The sequence below is a fragment of the Pelecanus crispus genome, chromosome 6 (genome assembly GCF_030463565.1).
Source record: "Pelecanus crispus isolate bPelCri1 chromosome 6, bPelCri1.pri, whole genome shotgun sequence".
Lineage (NCBI taxonomy): Eukaryota > Metazoa > Chordata > Aves > Pelecaniformes > Pelecanidae > Pelecanus > Pelecanus crispus.
Window position 1 is genome coordinate 50,111,079 of NC_134648.1, and position 13,943 is coordinate 50,125,021.

A 13,943-nucleotide genomic window follows, 5' to 3' on the forward strand; every position below is an offset into this window, starting at 1 on the left:
CCTTTTTTGCACAGTATAGGTTGAAGTTAGTGTTATATAGTTGAAATGGTGAAGTACTGTAACAATAAATACAAAATACAATGGAATTAATCAGTCCCTCAGACTTTTCTATTTTCAGGGCGCAGTCGGTGTTGTATTTATTAAAGGAGGTATATAACTAAACCTTGAATAATAAGGAAAAACTAAATATCAAGTGGCTGCTCATTTACAGTGTATTACCCATTGTCTGTCTTGAATAGGAAGTGTCTTGGAAAAAAACGTGTACTCTTGTGTAATAAAGAGGTCTGTAAGAAAGCTTAGGTGCAATGAGAAGATCTCAAGCTGAACAGACTTTCATTTCATCAGCTTTTTTCTTAACAGAGTTCTTCACTTAATCAGCCTACAATTCTCTGCAAGACCACAAAGAAAAGACAGTTACCAATTTAAGATCAGAAGGGACCTCTGGAGGTAAAGTAGTCCAAACTGCTCACTCACACCAGCTTAAAGCAAGGCCAACCAGATAGAGTTGTTTCAGGCCTTGTCAAGTTCTTGTGAAGCTGAAATCTCCCTTCCTGAAGTCCAAGGTTGTAATTCTACTGCTTATTTTGTTCCATTCTCTTGGAGTTTTAAACTCCATAAAATTATGGTTGCTACAGTCAAATAGAAGCATTTAAATCAAGTTTGTGTTGTGTTTTGGGGGTTTTGGTGGTGTGTTTTGGTGTGGTTGTTTTTTTTTTTTTTAATGTGACGTAACTCTTGTTGACCTTCCTCTTCCACTTTTGCTTGATGTCTGCACCTTGTGTTTTCAGACTGAAGTGACTATTTTGTTCATACTTTGGGGAAAAAAGTGGTACTGGTGCAACGTTAATATGCCATTTCTTTCCAAATAAGGCAATGGGTATCCTGTATACCCTCAAAAAGATGGGGAAGGGAAGGGATGTTGATGTACCCAACAAACAAGTGGCATATCTATCGTTATGCAGACAGTTCTGACCTGGACAATAAGGAAACAACAGCTGGCCACCAGGCTTTTAGTTAGCAGGTTAGTTTGGGCAGTGCTGCTCTGGTTGTTGCATATGAATGATCTTCATGCACAAACTCAGAGTTCTGAATATCTTCAAGTTAGGCCTAGTAGCAAAAATCAGTGTTCTATGAGGAGAAAATGAGCTCCGTTAAGCAGTTCAGTCCCATGACTTGCCTATGAAGACATAATCGGTTCTAACTGGAGCTTATAGGAGCGCTGACATGCTCTACCTGCAGCAAAATAGTTCTTAAAGTGGCAAAGAACTCATCTGTCTTCATAAGTAGTGAAGAACGCTCTTCCAAGCTTGTCTTTGCCGCTGAAGGGCCTGATACCTGGAATAGTGTGTTCAGTTTTGGGACCCTCAATACAAGAAGGACATTTTGTTGCTGGAGTGTGTCTAGAGAAGGGCAGCAAAGCTGGTGAAGGGTCTGGAGCACAGGCCTTATGAGGAGCGGCTGAGGGAAATGGGATTGTTCAGCCTAGAGAAGAGGAGGCTGAGGGGAGACCTTATGGCTCTCTACAACTACCTGAAAGGAGGTTGTAGTGAGGTGGGGGTTGGTCTCTTCTCCCAAGTAGTTAGCGATAGGATGAGAGGAAATGGGCTCAAGCTATGCCAGGGGAGGTTTAGATTGGATATTAGGAAAAATTTCTTCACGGAAAGGGTAGTCAAGCATTGGGACAGGCTGCCCAGAGAGGTGGTGGAGTCACCATCCATGGAGGTGTTCAAAAAACGGGTAGACGTGGCACTCTGGGACATGGTTTAGTGGGCATGGTGGTGTTGGGTTGATAGTTGGACTGATGATCTTAGAGGTCCTTTTCAACCTTAATGATTCCTAGTTTTTACTTTCATTAAAAATAATCCAGCCACCAAGCCAGGAAACACAAAATTGCTACTCTACCCTTAATTAGTTTAGTGGTGGACTTGGTAGTGTTAGGTTAATGGTTGGACTGGATGATCTTAAAGGTCTTTTCCAACCTAAACAATTCTATGATTCTATAACCAGTACAAAGAAAAGGAGAACTTACAATTCAAGTGAGAATAGTTTTGGAAAGTGGGTTTTAATCGATGAAGCTACCAGCAATGAGTTAACTCATCCTCTTTTACTTAACACATTGCTATGCCTTGTTTTAGTCTGTAATGCAACACACACAACTTTTAGAATAAACTGAGGGTGGATGTTTGTAATGTAGTTTATAGTAGGCTGTTGGTATACCTACGCATGGAGGGAAGCCATAGATAATTCACTACCCAGTCATCTCCAACTATCTAACCAAGAGATTACAGATACAGTTGGGGATGCATTTAAACAAACAGACAAACAAAACTCCTTTCTACATATTTCTCGGTAGTCGTGCACCCTGCATCTTGAGTTCAAAGCCAAATGAGGAGATAAGAGTTCAGTCTGTAAAATTAATCCTTCTGGAACTGAAATGATATATGTGCATAGTTCCAGTATGCCAATGTGCTGTTTTGTTAATTCAGAATTATGAGTGAAGTTTCCTACCTAACCCTGATTTTCAGACACATTTGTTTGAATTTACTGGGCATGTTCTGGTGGGTCTGCACAGACTTGGAAGGAAGGAAATGTGGATTCATTTTCACTCTGTCATTGAGTCAGCTGTTCACAAATCATTTCCCTTCTGTGTGCTTGAGTCTTTGATGTCTGTTTTGGTAATGTGTGCTGAGATGTCTAGAGGAGGCCTCTTAAGCAACGGTGAAGTGTATCAATTATTTCTACTAATATGTAGTATTTATTTGTAATTCAGGTCATAAAGAGCTTTAGTGGAGCCACAGTTTTGTAGGCAAGTGTAGAAGTTACCCATGTATGATCCCACCTGTTTCTGTATCTAATTGCATTTACTCTGTTTGAGGTTGCTTGATACATGTTGCTGATTGGTATATGGTGGGAAAAAAAAAGATCATCAGTTGTAGTTTCACTCAGACTGGAAAATGTACCCAGTACATTGCCTGTGCTTTCTACAGATATTTCATCTCTGATGCAGTAATGGGAGCTGGTTATTTTTACTTACTGTTCTGTAGCTTGTGACCTGTTGTAATAGTGCTCAGAAAATGAGATGCAGTAAGTAGCTGAAGCATTGAGAAGTGTTGTTCCTGTCCTGCCTGTAGATTTGGGTCTAGGACAGCAATTTTAGCCATATTTTCCAAGAAGCTTAGGGGCTGATTTTATAAAAACCTGCTGCTAACTCAGAGTGTTGAGTGCAAGTGAGAAGGTGAACTCCAAATGATTTTGCTTCACAGCTTCTTCATCTGCGAAAATAATTCCTCACTTGCGTGTCTGTCTTGCTCAGCTCAGGTGGCCCTCGTGAATGTGGGAGGATACTGTTCAGCTTTGGAGAGGTTTGGTGTTGTCCTTAAATATAAGGTCAAGCAACAAATTCCCAGGCTCACTGTAAAGACAAATGATGCTGGAAATATGTGGACTAGATATCCAAAATTCTTAGGAAGTGTTGAGAAAAGGGTAGTCTCCCACTGTGCGTGAATAGTCTTCAGCTGAAGACAAGCCCAGTCTCAAGGAGAGCTGCCAAATACTCCCTTTGAATCCCTACATAAGATAGTATCCCATGCTTCTGAAACAGGTGTGGCTTCTTTTTTTCCCCAACAGTGGTGTCATAGAATCATAGAATGCTTTGGGTTGGAAGGGACCTTTAGAGGTCATCTAGCCCAACCCCCCTGCCATAAGCAGGGACAGCTTTAACTGGATCAGGTTGCTCAGAGCCCCGTCCAACCTGACCTTGAATGTTGCCAGGGATGGGGCCTCTGCTACCTCTCTGGGCAACCTGTCCTGTCTGGTATTGTCTGGATCATTCATTGTTGATAAGGTCTTCACTTACCTTTATCTTAAATGCTGCTTGTCTTTATTTAGGAACTAATGAAATATACTTCATCAGGTTGTATAGAGAAGAAATTTCTTGAGTGATTTATATCCTAAAAGGAAGCTTGCTTATTTGTTTGTAGTTCCCCTGCTGTGATGCGTGTAGGAAGATGAGGATGTTCTGAGTAGCATGCATGCACATTTGGATTACTCTCTGGAAGTATTAGTGAATCTTGAGTCCATGCTTGTCTGAAGGATGACCTTTCCATAAGGAGGGAATCATTGTTTATTATTGAGTCTAATGGTGCAAGGCTAATGGTGAAGGAACAGGTATGTTTTGTGTGATAAAAAGCTATTTCACCTTCATATCTCCTTCTGTTGGAAAAAGTATGTAGCATTCCAGAGCCATTGCTCTGCAAAGGAAAACTTACAATTTTATAGAAGGAAGAATATACGTGAGAAGTTGGAGAGGACAGTCTAAAGCACCATTTCACGTGTCTTATAATACATATGGAATCAATTCCAATATCCAATGGTGTCACGATGTCATTTGTCACGAAATAGAAGAATTTTAGTACCTTGTCCTCTTCTATTACCTGGTTGAGTATGGAAATACATATTTCAATCATCTACTCAATTTTCTTGGAGTTGTCTTGGGCTATCAGTAGCCTGGCCAGCAGGAGGCATTAATTTCACCCTTTTAACTAATGAAAGCATATGCTTGCTTATGTTCCTCTCCGAAGTCATAACATTATTACCAGAGCTGGCAAATGAATGAAATGGGTAATTAATACCTTTTTCTTTGGTTTTGTCTTTTGTAGCTGGTGCCACATATATATTTGGGAAGAGTGGAGGTCTTATCCTGTACACCTGGCCAGCTAATGACAGACCGAGCACAAGGACAGACCGTCTTGCTGTGGGCTTCAGCACAACTGTGAAGGATGGCATTCTTGTTCGGATTGACAGTGCCCCTGGGCTTGGTGATTTTCTGCAGCTGCATATAGTGAGTATAGATAGGCCCATGTCTATGCCAGACCTGGGTTTCTGTTAATTGAATATGCATTTTAAGAAAACTATTACTATAAAATAGTATGTGTCATACTCTGCACTTTCTATACCTTCAGCACTCATGAAATTAGCCTGCCTTAGCTAGTTCTTTAGGGATTTGTAGAATTACCGAATAGGATGCACAGGGAACCAAGTCTTGGTGCTGGAAGAGGGTCAGGGCAGGGGACACACACCAAACCAAGCAAAAAAACCCAAAAAACAACAACAAAAAAAGCCTTATGAGATTCATTAGCAGTAGGGTTTATCAAAAAATTGTAGGAACATTTTGTAACCATGCTAATCTGCTGTGGGATATGCATAGTCCTGAATACAGCTGATTTTATGGTGGAGAGTTACTATTCTCAGAAGGCAAAAAATGAAATGAAGTGATAGGGTTGGGTTTTTTTTCCCCTCGCTGAGAAAGTTAGGAACTGAACAGATCCTCAAGGTGATACAACTGACGCTTGCTTTGGCAAGATAGTTCACAAGAATAAGAATTTAATGTTGTTAGCACAGCATGGCTTTGCAAGAAGAAAATAGTCTTTTTTGTGAGAGCAAATGTTAAAATAGGGAAACTTGAATGAAGGTGGCTTTAGGGAGAATTGAATTTGAGAAAATGAGAACACTAGGACTGGAAACTTTTGGAGTTTGTTATTCTATGTGATGCTTTGTGGGGAGGAGGGTTTGTTTACTTTGTTTTCCTTTGTAAAGAAAGTAGCCAAGAAGTTTACTAGAGGTAGAAGCTGGTCATGTTACTTGATGCTCAGATTATTTCCAATGTCTTATGCATTAATTCACAGTGGAAGGGGAATGGGCCATTTGCAGGTTTTGAATGAGCTGGGGAGTTGTTGACACTTCACTGCAACTTGAAGACATAAGTAAACAGGAGGAATGCCAGGGGCCAAAACACAGACCTAATGTCTGAGGGTCTTATTCTGTTGCTGGAATTTGCCATGTTCGGAATCATGTTGAAGCACTGGGTATATTGCAGGGTGGTTCTGAAACAAGGGTCAGGGCTAGTACCTGCAGGCTAGTTCCAGCATTTTAAGTGGTTTTATTTTGAATTTTATTGTAAAATTCAGATTCATTTGAATGGGCTAGAATATGGCCTTGAGCCATTAGACTGTCGCCAATTCTGGTTTCTGTCTTTTTGTGATATATCCAAACATTTAGTTTGTGTTTTGTGCTGGAATGAAAGTGAGATCAAATCCTGGCATTTTTTTAAGAAAAACAATTTTTCTTGCGTTCTTAAGATCCAAACAAAAAGAACACCAGAAGACTTTGTCAAAGTGAACAATGTGAAGCCTAATGGGTTGGAATTCCGTAACTCACATTAAGCAAAAGTGATTGGATGTGACTGAGCAAGAGAATGTCTATTCTTCTTATGTTATAATACAACATCTAAAATGCTATCGATTAACTGGAGAACAGTATGCCTGGCATGTGAGGAGAGGTGCAGAGATATGAATTTGTTCAGTCTTAGAAAAAGAAGTCTAAGATGGGATCTTGTGGCTCTTGGCTGCCTAACGGGATGTTACAGAGAAAATGGAAGTGTCGTGGTTTAGCCCCAGCCAGCAACTAAGCACCACGCAGCTGCTCGCTCACTCCCCCTACCCCGATGGGATGGGGGAGAGAATCGGAGGAGTAAGAGTGAGAAACACTCCTGGGTTGAAATAAGAACAGTTTAATAATTGAAATAAAGTAAAATAGTAATGCTAATAGTAACAGTATAATAATGATAATAATAATAATGATACACGAAGCAAGTGATGCACAATGCAATTGCTCACCACCCGCCGACCGATACCCAGACAGTTCCCCAGCAGCGATCGCTGCTCCCTGGCCACCCCCCCCCAGTTTATATACTGAGCATGACGTCATATGGTATGGAATAGCCCTTTGGTCAGTTTGGATCAACTATTCTGCCTGTGCCCCCTCCCAGTTTCTTGTGCGCCTGGCGGAGCATGGGAAGCTGAAAAAGTCCTTGACTAGCATAAGCAGTACTCAGCAACAACTAAAAACATCATCGTGTTATCAACATTCTTCTCCTACTAAATCCAAACCACAGCACTATGCCAGCTACTAGGAAGAAAATTAACTCTATCCCAGCCGAAACCAGGACAGGAAGTCAGGCTCTTCTTTGTGGTACTCGGTGGAAGGAAGAGGGGAAATGGACACAAGTAGCAAAAAGGAAATTTTAATGCTGCATTAAGATAAGAACTTGCACAATGAGTCTTTTCAGCATTAATGATCAAGGCACACAGTTTTTCTCTATACTGTGGTCTCGAATATGACCAACTCTACCCTTAAAAATGAGTCCAAATGAACTTTTAACGAGGGATTTTTTTTTAAAATGTTATAATCAGTTTTGCTGTATAGATTGAAACAAGTCAAACAAATAGAACCTGAAGTGTAAGAGTTCATTTAAAAAAAAAAAAAAAAAAAAAAGTTCATGACTTCCCAGTCAGTTTTGGAAAGGAAAGGAATTAAAGTTTTTCTGCTTCCTCCTGATATATTTTGTTCAAACTACTCTGAATGGCGTGATGCTAGTTTCAGTTTATTTCAGATATCTAAATCAAAGCTATTAATTGTGGCTGATATTAACGCTAAAAGTTCTGTTGACTGCTTCCTGTGTAGTTTGGCCAATTTTATCCCTGAAAATGTTCACTAGCAGCAAATATAGAACTGATTCAGCTTTAATTTCTCTTGTTCTTTTGTGGTCAGGACAGATTAGGAGGATTTGTGAGTCATTCATGAGGAGCAAAGGCATGCTGCTGTGCTCTTCTGAGTATGGTATTACTGTTCATCATGTATATCACTGACTCTACCTAAATGTTCAAATAAAGAATGTAGTCTGAGACTCATGCTGTTATACGCAATAGAAAAGTTGAAGAGGAACTTTTTAAAATGTTATTGGCTTCTTGAATGTCTGTAAGACTTTGTTACTTCTGGCTTATAGTTCAAAGTCACAGAAGTGAGCTTACATCAGGATTATTTTGGAAAAAGTCAAAATCTGAAATGAAAGGTGTATCTTGAAGTGACATTTAAAATGCAAGACCATATAGGACCTCTTACTTAGCAAAATGCATGCAAACTTTCCATGAGACCGAGATCTTTTGTAACTGAAAACTACCATGTGCTTTGTGCTGTCGTGTTCAAAGATTCTCTCTGTCTTCCTTTCTTCAAAACCTTGTCCTTCCATTAGGCCATTTTCAAGTGTCAAGAGAAACGAGGTAGTGTGGACCAAATTATAATAGAAATATGGGAAAAATAAATTTGTAGATCAGAGCTATGAAAGCAGATTAAACTGATAATAAAGTTTTAAAAATGCAAATATTTTAAACCAATAAAGCAAATTGTAGGAGAAAGAGAAAATAGGTATTAAAACAGGGAAGACTAATGTTAATGTAATTTATTTTATGTATATTTAGCAACTTGACTTTTTCAGGAGCAATTATATTTAATAATTTAATAATTATATTAATAATAATTTAATAATAAAATAAAATAAAAATTATTTAAAATAAAATAAATAATTGTTTAATAACAATAATTTAATAAATTAATAAATTGAATTATAATACTAATAATAAAAGTGGCAGGATTTTCCTGGATGAATACCGGGGAGACCTCTTTTTCTGGGGCCTTTCTGAATATTCCAGTCACAGACTTTATTTTGGATCCTATTTACTGGATTCTGACCTCCTCACACTTGCCTGGGTGTTCTGTAGGTGATAAAAGGTGACAAAAGCCACCTGGCGATCATTGTTTTCTAATGGATGTCACTAAACTAAAATTTAATCCAAAATTCATAGTGTTGGCTATGGATTATCACGATCTGATGCTCTCTTAAAGATTGTAAGTGTGGCTCGTACTCTTCTAGGGAGACTTTTTAATAGTTTGCCTGCTTTTTGAATATCATTTACGTTCTGGAGTTTTCCTTATAATCTCTTTCTATTTGTAAAATTCAAAGTAAAAAAAAAAAAGATACCTTATTAACAAGTTACACATTTGCTTGTTTAGTTTACGGTTGTTCTGTTTGGACTCATTTTTTAATTATGAGTCTTTCAGACATTGTGGAAATTTATTGACTAAGGCGTCTGTTTTATATGACAAAAAATTACAGCCTCTGAAACTATTTTCTCTCCTGATTTACGATGAAGTATAAGCTGGCAGCCCTGCAAAAATGGACAGCATATCATCCAGATCAATGTCGTATATGAAGCATGAGGTGTTTGTGTGAACAGACTGTAGCGCATGGAAAGACAGTGTTGTTATAGCATCAAATCCCTCCTTATGAAATTCTCCCCATTCCCATCCCCCACCCCTCCGACAGTTCATTCAAAGCACCAAGTCTAAACCTATACCAGAAAACTGCCTTCCGCAACGGATGCTTAAAAGAGTACATGTATGAGTTGTGGTTGAATGTTTCCCTATGTTCATTCACCTTACACTACCACACCTATTTTGTGATTTACAACATGCAAAAATCTTCATAGAGATCAAATGGGGAGAGGAAGACAGCTGCAGGTGATGATGGATATTGTTCTTGTGATGACTATGGAGAGAGAAATCGCCCTCCATGTGCACTGCTGGTTTATTCTGCAGTCTTTCATTTTGATGTGTATTGTAAACTGTCATCTCACCTCTGGCTCTTCAGATTAGTGTTGTGAGACTCGTCCAGTTTCTGAATTGCTTATAAAAAGTAAACTCTAGGCTTGGGCAAAAATACTAGTGACTTTGGGAGGACTTTTGCTTAAGTAGTCCCAAGCTAATGGGGATCCATCAGTTAGCACGAGGCTGCAACTGAAAGCTACAGAGTTTGATGTAGAACATTCTGATTTTGAAGCAATAAGTACAAGAAAGTCTTCCCTGAGTGAAAGATGGCATTACTAAATGAGAATGAGTATAAATGGAAGAAAATGTACATGTATGTTCTGCCAGATTTGTTCAGTTACGCTGTGATTGGCCGAAGTCTGTGTTTGGGCTTTATGGTTGTAGAGACAATTCTGGCTCCTCTGTACAAGGAGTCTCCTGGAGACTCCCTCCAAAACTGCAGTGCCATGCTGCAGTGCCATGTCATCTGAGCAGAGAGAGTAGTAGTAGAAGAATTGGAATCAGGAGAAGGATAAACACTGAGGGTGTATGATGAACTGAATATCTCAAGGGCTAGACTGAGATAATAAATGTAGTTTGTGTTTTACCTTTCTATAACCAAAATCACCTTGATGTAAAATACTTCAGCCTTTCTTAGGCCAAATTTGGAGTGGACATTAAAAGGGTTACATTTTATACCCAAGAAAGTAGAAATAAGAGGGTTTCCTTACGACTAGCGTGTTTTATTTTGCAGGCAGTGTATGTACAGAGGCTATAAACCACGGAAAAAAATTGGGCGATCTGCTTCGATCTCCTATCTTGTGTTTTGCTTTTTTAGCTGCCTTTATGATTACAGTTGTCTCTTAAAGTGTGTGTTCCACGATGTTAGACCTCCTTTTTTTTATTCTTGTATAAAATTCGTAGTTTGTTTGAGTTTAATTTTTGTGAATACAAATAACTTCACCATATCTTCATCTTGTTTGCATTGATGTGCATTTGGAATAGTACTATTATTCTTGCCTTTCCAGGCTTTTATCCAGTATAAAGTAAGTCTTTGAGTTTGATACAGTTCTTGGAATATACCAGAAGTGGTTGAGCATCAGCGTCCCATAAGCAATTATCAGTTCCAAAGTGTTTAAAGCCCGTCATGTCTCACTTCATTCAAGAAGCAGTAAAGAACTGTGTACATTTCTCCTAATTACATTTATACAAATTATGAGTACCTGCAGACTGGTATGGAATATGTATTCATAGAATCATAGAATAGAATGATAGAACAGTTCGGGTTGGAAAGGGCCTTTAAAGATCACTCAGTGAAAGATGTTTTATACTGAAGCATGCCAGTGGATCACCAAAAGGTGAAGTGGGGCAGAGGCTTCTTTGTTGAAGCAAGAAATTGTTCACTGGCTGGGTATAGGAGACACTATCTTGTGTAACACGTTTAGCTGAGGAAGTGAACAACTAATGAATGAGAGTGGCTAGACTGCCTACTGGTGAAGGAGGGAATTAGGATGAGATTTCAAGCAGCAGATGATACTGTCTGAATCCTTAGAAGGTCTAAAGACGTTTTCCACCAAGACACAATCTAGCAACCTATCTGAGGGAGTACTCTGCAGGTCTCCTGTAATTAGTAACGTATAAAAACTATCTGAACGTAGGTTTCTGTTAGGGATAAGTTCTCTGGCAGAGACTTCTCAATACGTTGTCTTTATTAGGTGCAACCTGAGGATTAACATATGCACGAAGACTTGAAACCATGACTGCTAACATACCAGGCAAGATGGCAAGTGAGCTGAATGAGGGAGTGGGATAACTGTTCTGATTTAATATATTGTATTGAAGATTCAGCAGAGCCTGTCTTTCATTTCTTCATATATATCTTTCATAAACATTTGTAGCCATGGTTTGCCGATTCTTGAAGTTACGACTAAGTAGTTATGGATGCCTTTAACCTAATTCAGGTTGCATATTATTTAAGGTAACTGGGGATTGGCAAGATAGTCCTCATATAAGATGTGACATATATATGTACACTGCAGTACCTTAAAGAGTATCTGGCATCACCAGCGGAACCTCCACTGTGTGCAATGGAGTAGGTTTCCACTTAGCTGCATGGGCCACATAGAGTGCTGGCACCACAAGGACTGGGGTGGTAGTACTGTCCCCTTGCAACAATGGGTAACTTAGGAGACTCGAACAAGTATTGAGCTATTGCATTGCAGATGGGTTCTGAGGATCACACAGAGTACAGCACAAGTGTTTATCTCCTTTCTATAATTATTTATATTAACAAATGTAAGTTGTAAGTCATGTCTGTCTTTTTGCTTAGGATGGCAGTCATCTTCAGCTGAGACTTGCATCTTAATTGCACTCCATTTCTTTATGTTGATCACAAGAAGATGATTTAAATGCATCTGCGTCAATCAACATTGAAGCATATTAACAGCATGCATACAGTCAGTTACTACTTTTCCTTAGATGGAAAAGTAATTTCTAGTTGATGACTGGTAAATTTTTAGATTACTTGAATTTGTTTGCAAGAGGACACAAAACTGCCCAGAATTGTGGCTTCTCTGGACAAGGGGGGAAATAGCTGAAAAAATGAGATGAATGTGTAATTTAAATACCAAAAACTAAGAAAGTGAGCAGAAGACCAATGTATTGGTGGTATGGATAACAAAGATATTTTCTTCATAAAAACCCTATCCAAAGGCATAACAGGCATTCCACTGAGATGCAAATCCATTTGCTGTCTTTGTGTAATAAGGTGTGGTGCATGCTGTAGGGATGAATTTCTTTGTACTTCATATATATTACAGTTGGCTTTTTTTCATGTCTATCACGACATGCTTAGTGCACATGATTTATTATTGAAGAAATTTGAGGATGGTAAAATTACCCTAAAGGCTAACTTGTAAGTCAAGAGACAAACCGCAATAAATTCAGAAGTCTGTCTGAGGGTGCACAGGAATTTGGAAAGGAACACAGCCGGGACAGTTAACCCAAATTGACCAAAGGGACATTCCATACCATAAAATGTTGTGCTCAGCAATAAAAATGCAGGGAAAGGGAGAGAGGATGCTGGTGGTTATGGCCTGTGTCTTTCCAAGTAACCATTATGTGTGCTGAGAACCCCCCTTACCAGGAATTGGGTCAACATCTGCCTGCCAATGGGAAGTAGTGAGGTTTTGCCTTGCTTGTTAAACTGCCTTTATCTCAATCCACAAGTTTTCTTACTTTTGCCCTTCTGATTTTCTCCCCTATCCCACTGTGGAGAGAGTGAATGGCTGAGAGCTGAGTGGGTGTTTAGTTACTGGCCAGGGTCAACCAGTCGCACATAGTCTTTACCTGGAAGAGGCCCTCTGTTCCTGACCAAGTACTTTGAAAATACCTGACGTACAAAGAGGCTACTACGTGTGTATCGTCCACACAAAAAATGGAGCATAAGAAAACTGCTTGCCAGTTATGTCAGGTTTATAGAATAAAAAAACATGGCAAATGTATAAGACTTCAGCATCATTATTTTGACTGTGAGAGGCTGTATCTGAATGAGCCTTAAATTTGAGGTATGCACATCAGTGGCTGTTTTGTCAGCTGGTGTAAAATTGCCAAAGATCCTGACTTTTTAATTTTGTTTTTTAATGAAAGTGTTCTATTTAAACACTCAAGGATCCTGTCTGAAAATGCCCTCAATCTTTTCCTGTCCTTTTCTAAACTCTTTGGGTCTACAAAGTCCCATGTGTTTGTGCACGCTGCATTTATTGTTCCCTACAGCGCAGAAGAATTAGTAAAGGAAAACTAATTTGAAGAAAGAAAATGGACCTTCAGTTTTCAAAACAGCTTTAAAATGTGTTATTGTTACTTCTGTTTTTATTTTGAAAAGGTGGTTAAAAATCCATTTTTAATATATTTGATCTAGTTTACATTATGCATAGGAGTGGTCCATCTATTTTATCTACTAGCTCTCAGGAAAGAGTGTCTGTGGTAGGAGATCATGAGTTGAAACTAAGCCTTTGAAGGTTAAGGAGCTTCTCACCCCAGCGTTCCTGTTTATGGCTGGCGCAGTTTGGCACTATGCCTCATCAAGTTACCTCAATGACTTTTGAGCTTCAGTCCCTGCCTTGTTGCCAGTGCCTGTACCAGGTGTATGAATGACCGTATGTAGCTGAATGCAGTGGTGCAGGAAATAGCGCACTGATGTCCTGTGGCTGAAGATGATGGATTTTTAGATCCCTAGCTCCATTCAGGCAGCATGGAAGCTCAGTGCTTTGATAGAGGGATTCATTAACTCCTCACTCAGTGACAGTTTGTGCATAGATCCTCGTGCTTTCGCTGTTGTTATTGAAGGATGTGAAGCTGGTCAGAGATATGGAAGAAAGAGCTGGGAGGGCAATGTTAGCGTGAATGGTAAAATTGCCAGTTGGACCACAAGTTAGCCTGATTAGTCACAAATCTGAAAATAA

At 39.2% G+C, this 13,943-nt stretch overlaps 1 protein-coding gene across 30 annotated transcripts in view; it reads left to right on the forward strand.

The window, feature by feature from the left end:
- NRXN3 (neurexin 3) overlaps nucleotides 1–13,943 on the forward strand; it is a 1,006,895-nt gene that overhangs the window by 726,655 nt on the left and 266,297 nt on the right. For all 30 annotated transcript variants that reach the window (XM_075711856.1, XM_075711855.1, XM_075711861.1 and 27 more), the window contains one exon: nucleotides 4,659–4,840. In XM_075711856.1, the coding sequence (XP_075567971.1) occupies nucleotides 4,659–4,840 (182 nt within the window). The remainder of the gene's footprint in view (nucleotides 1–4,658; nucleotides 4,841–13,943) is intronic.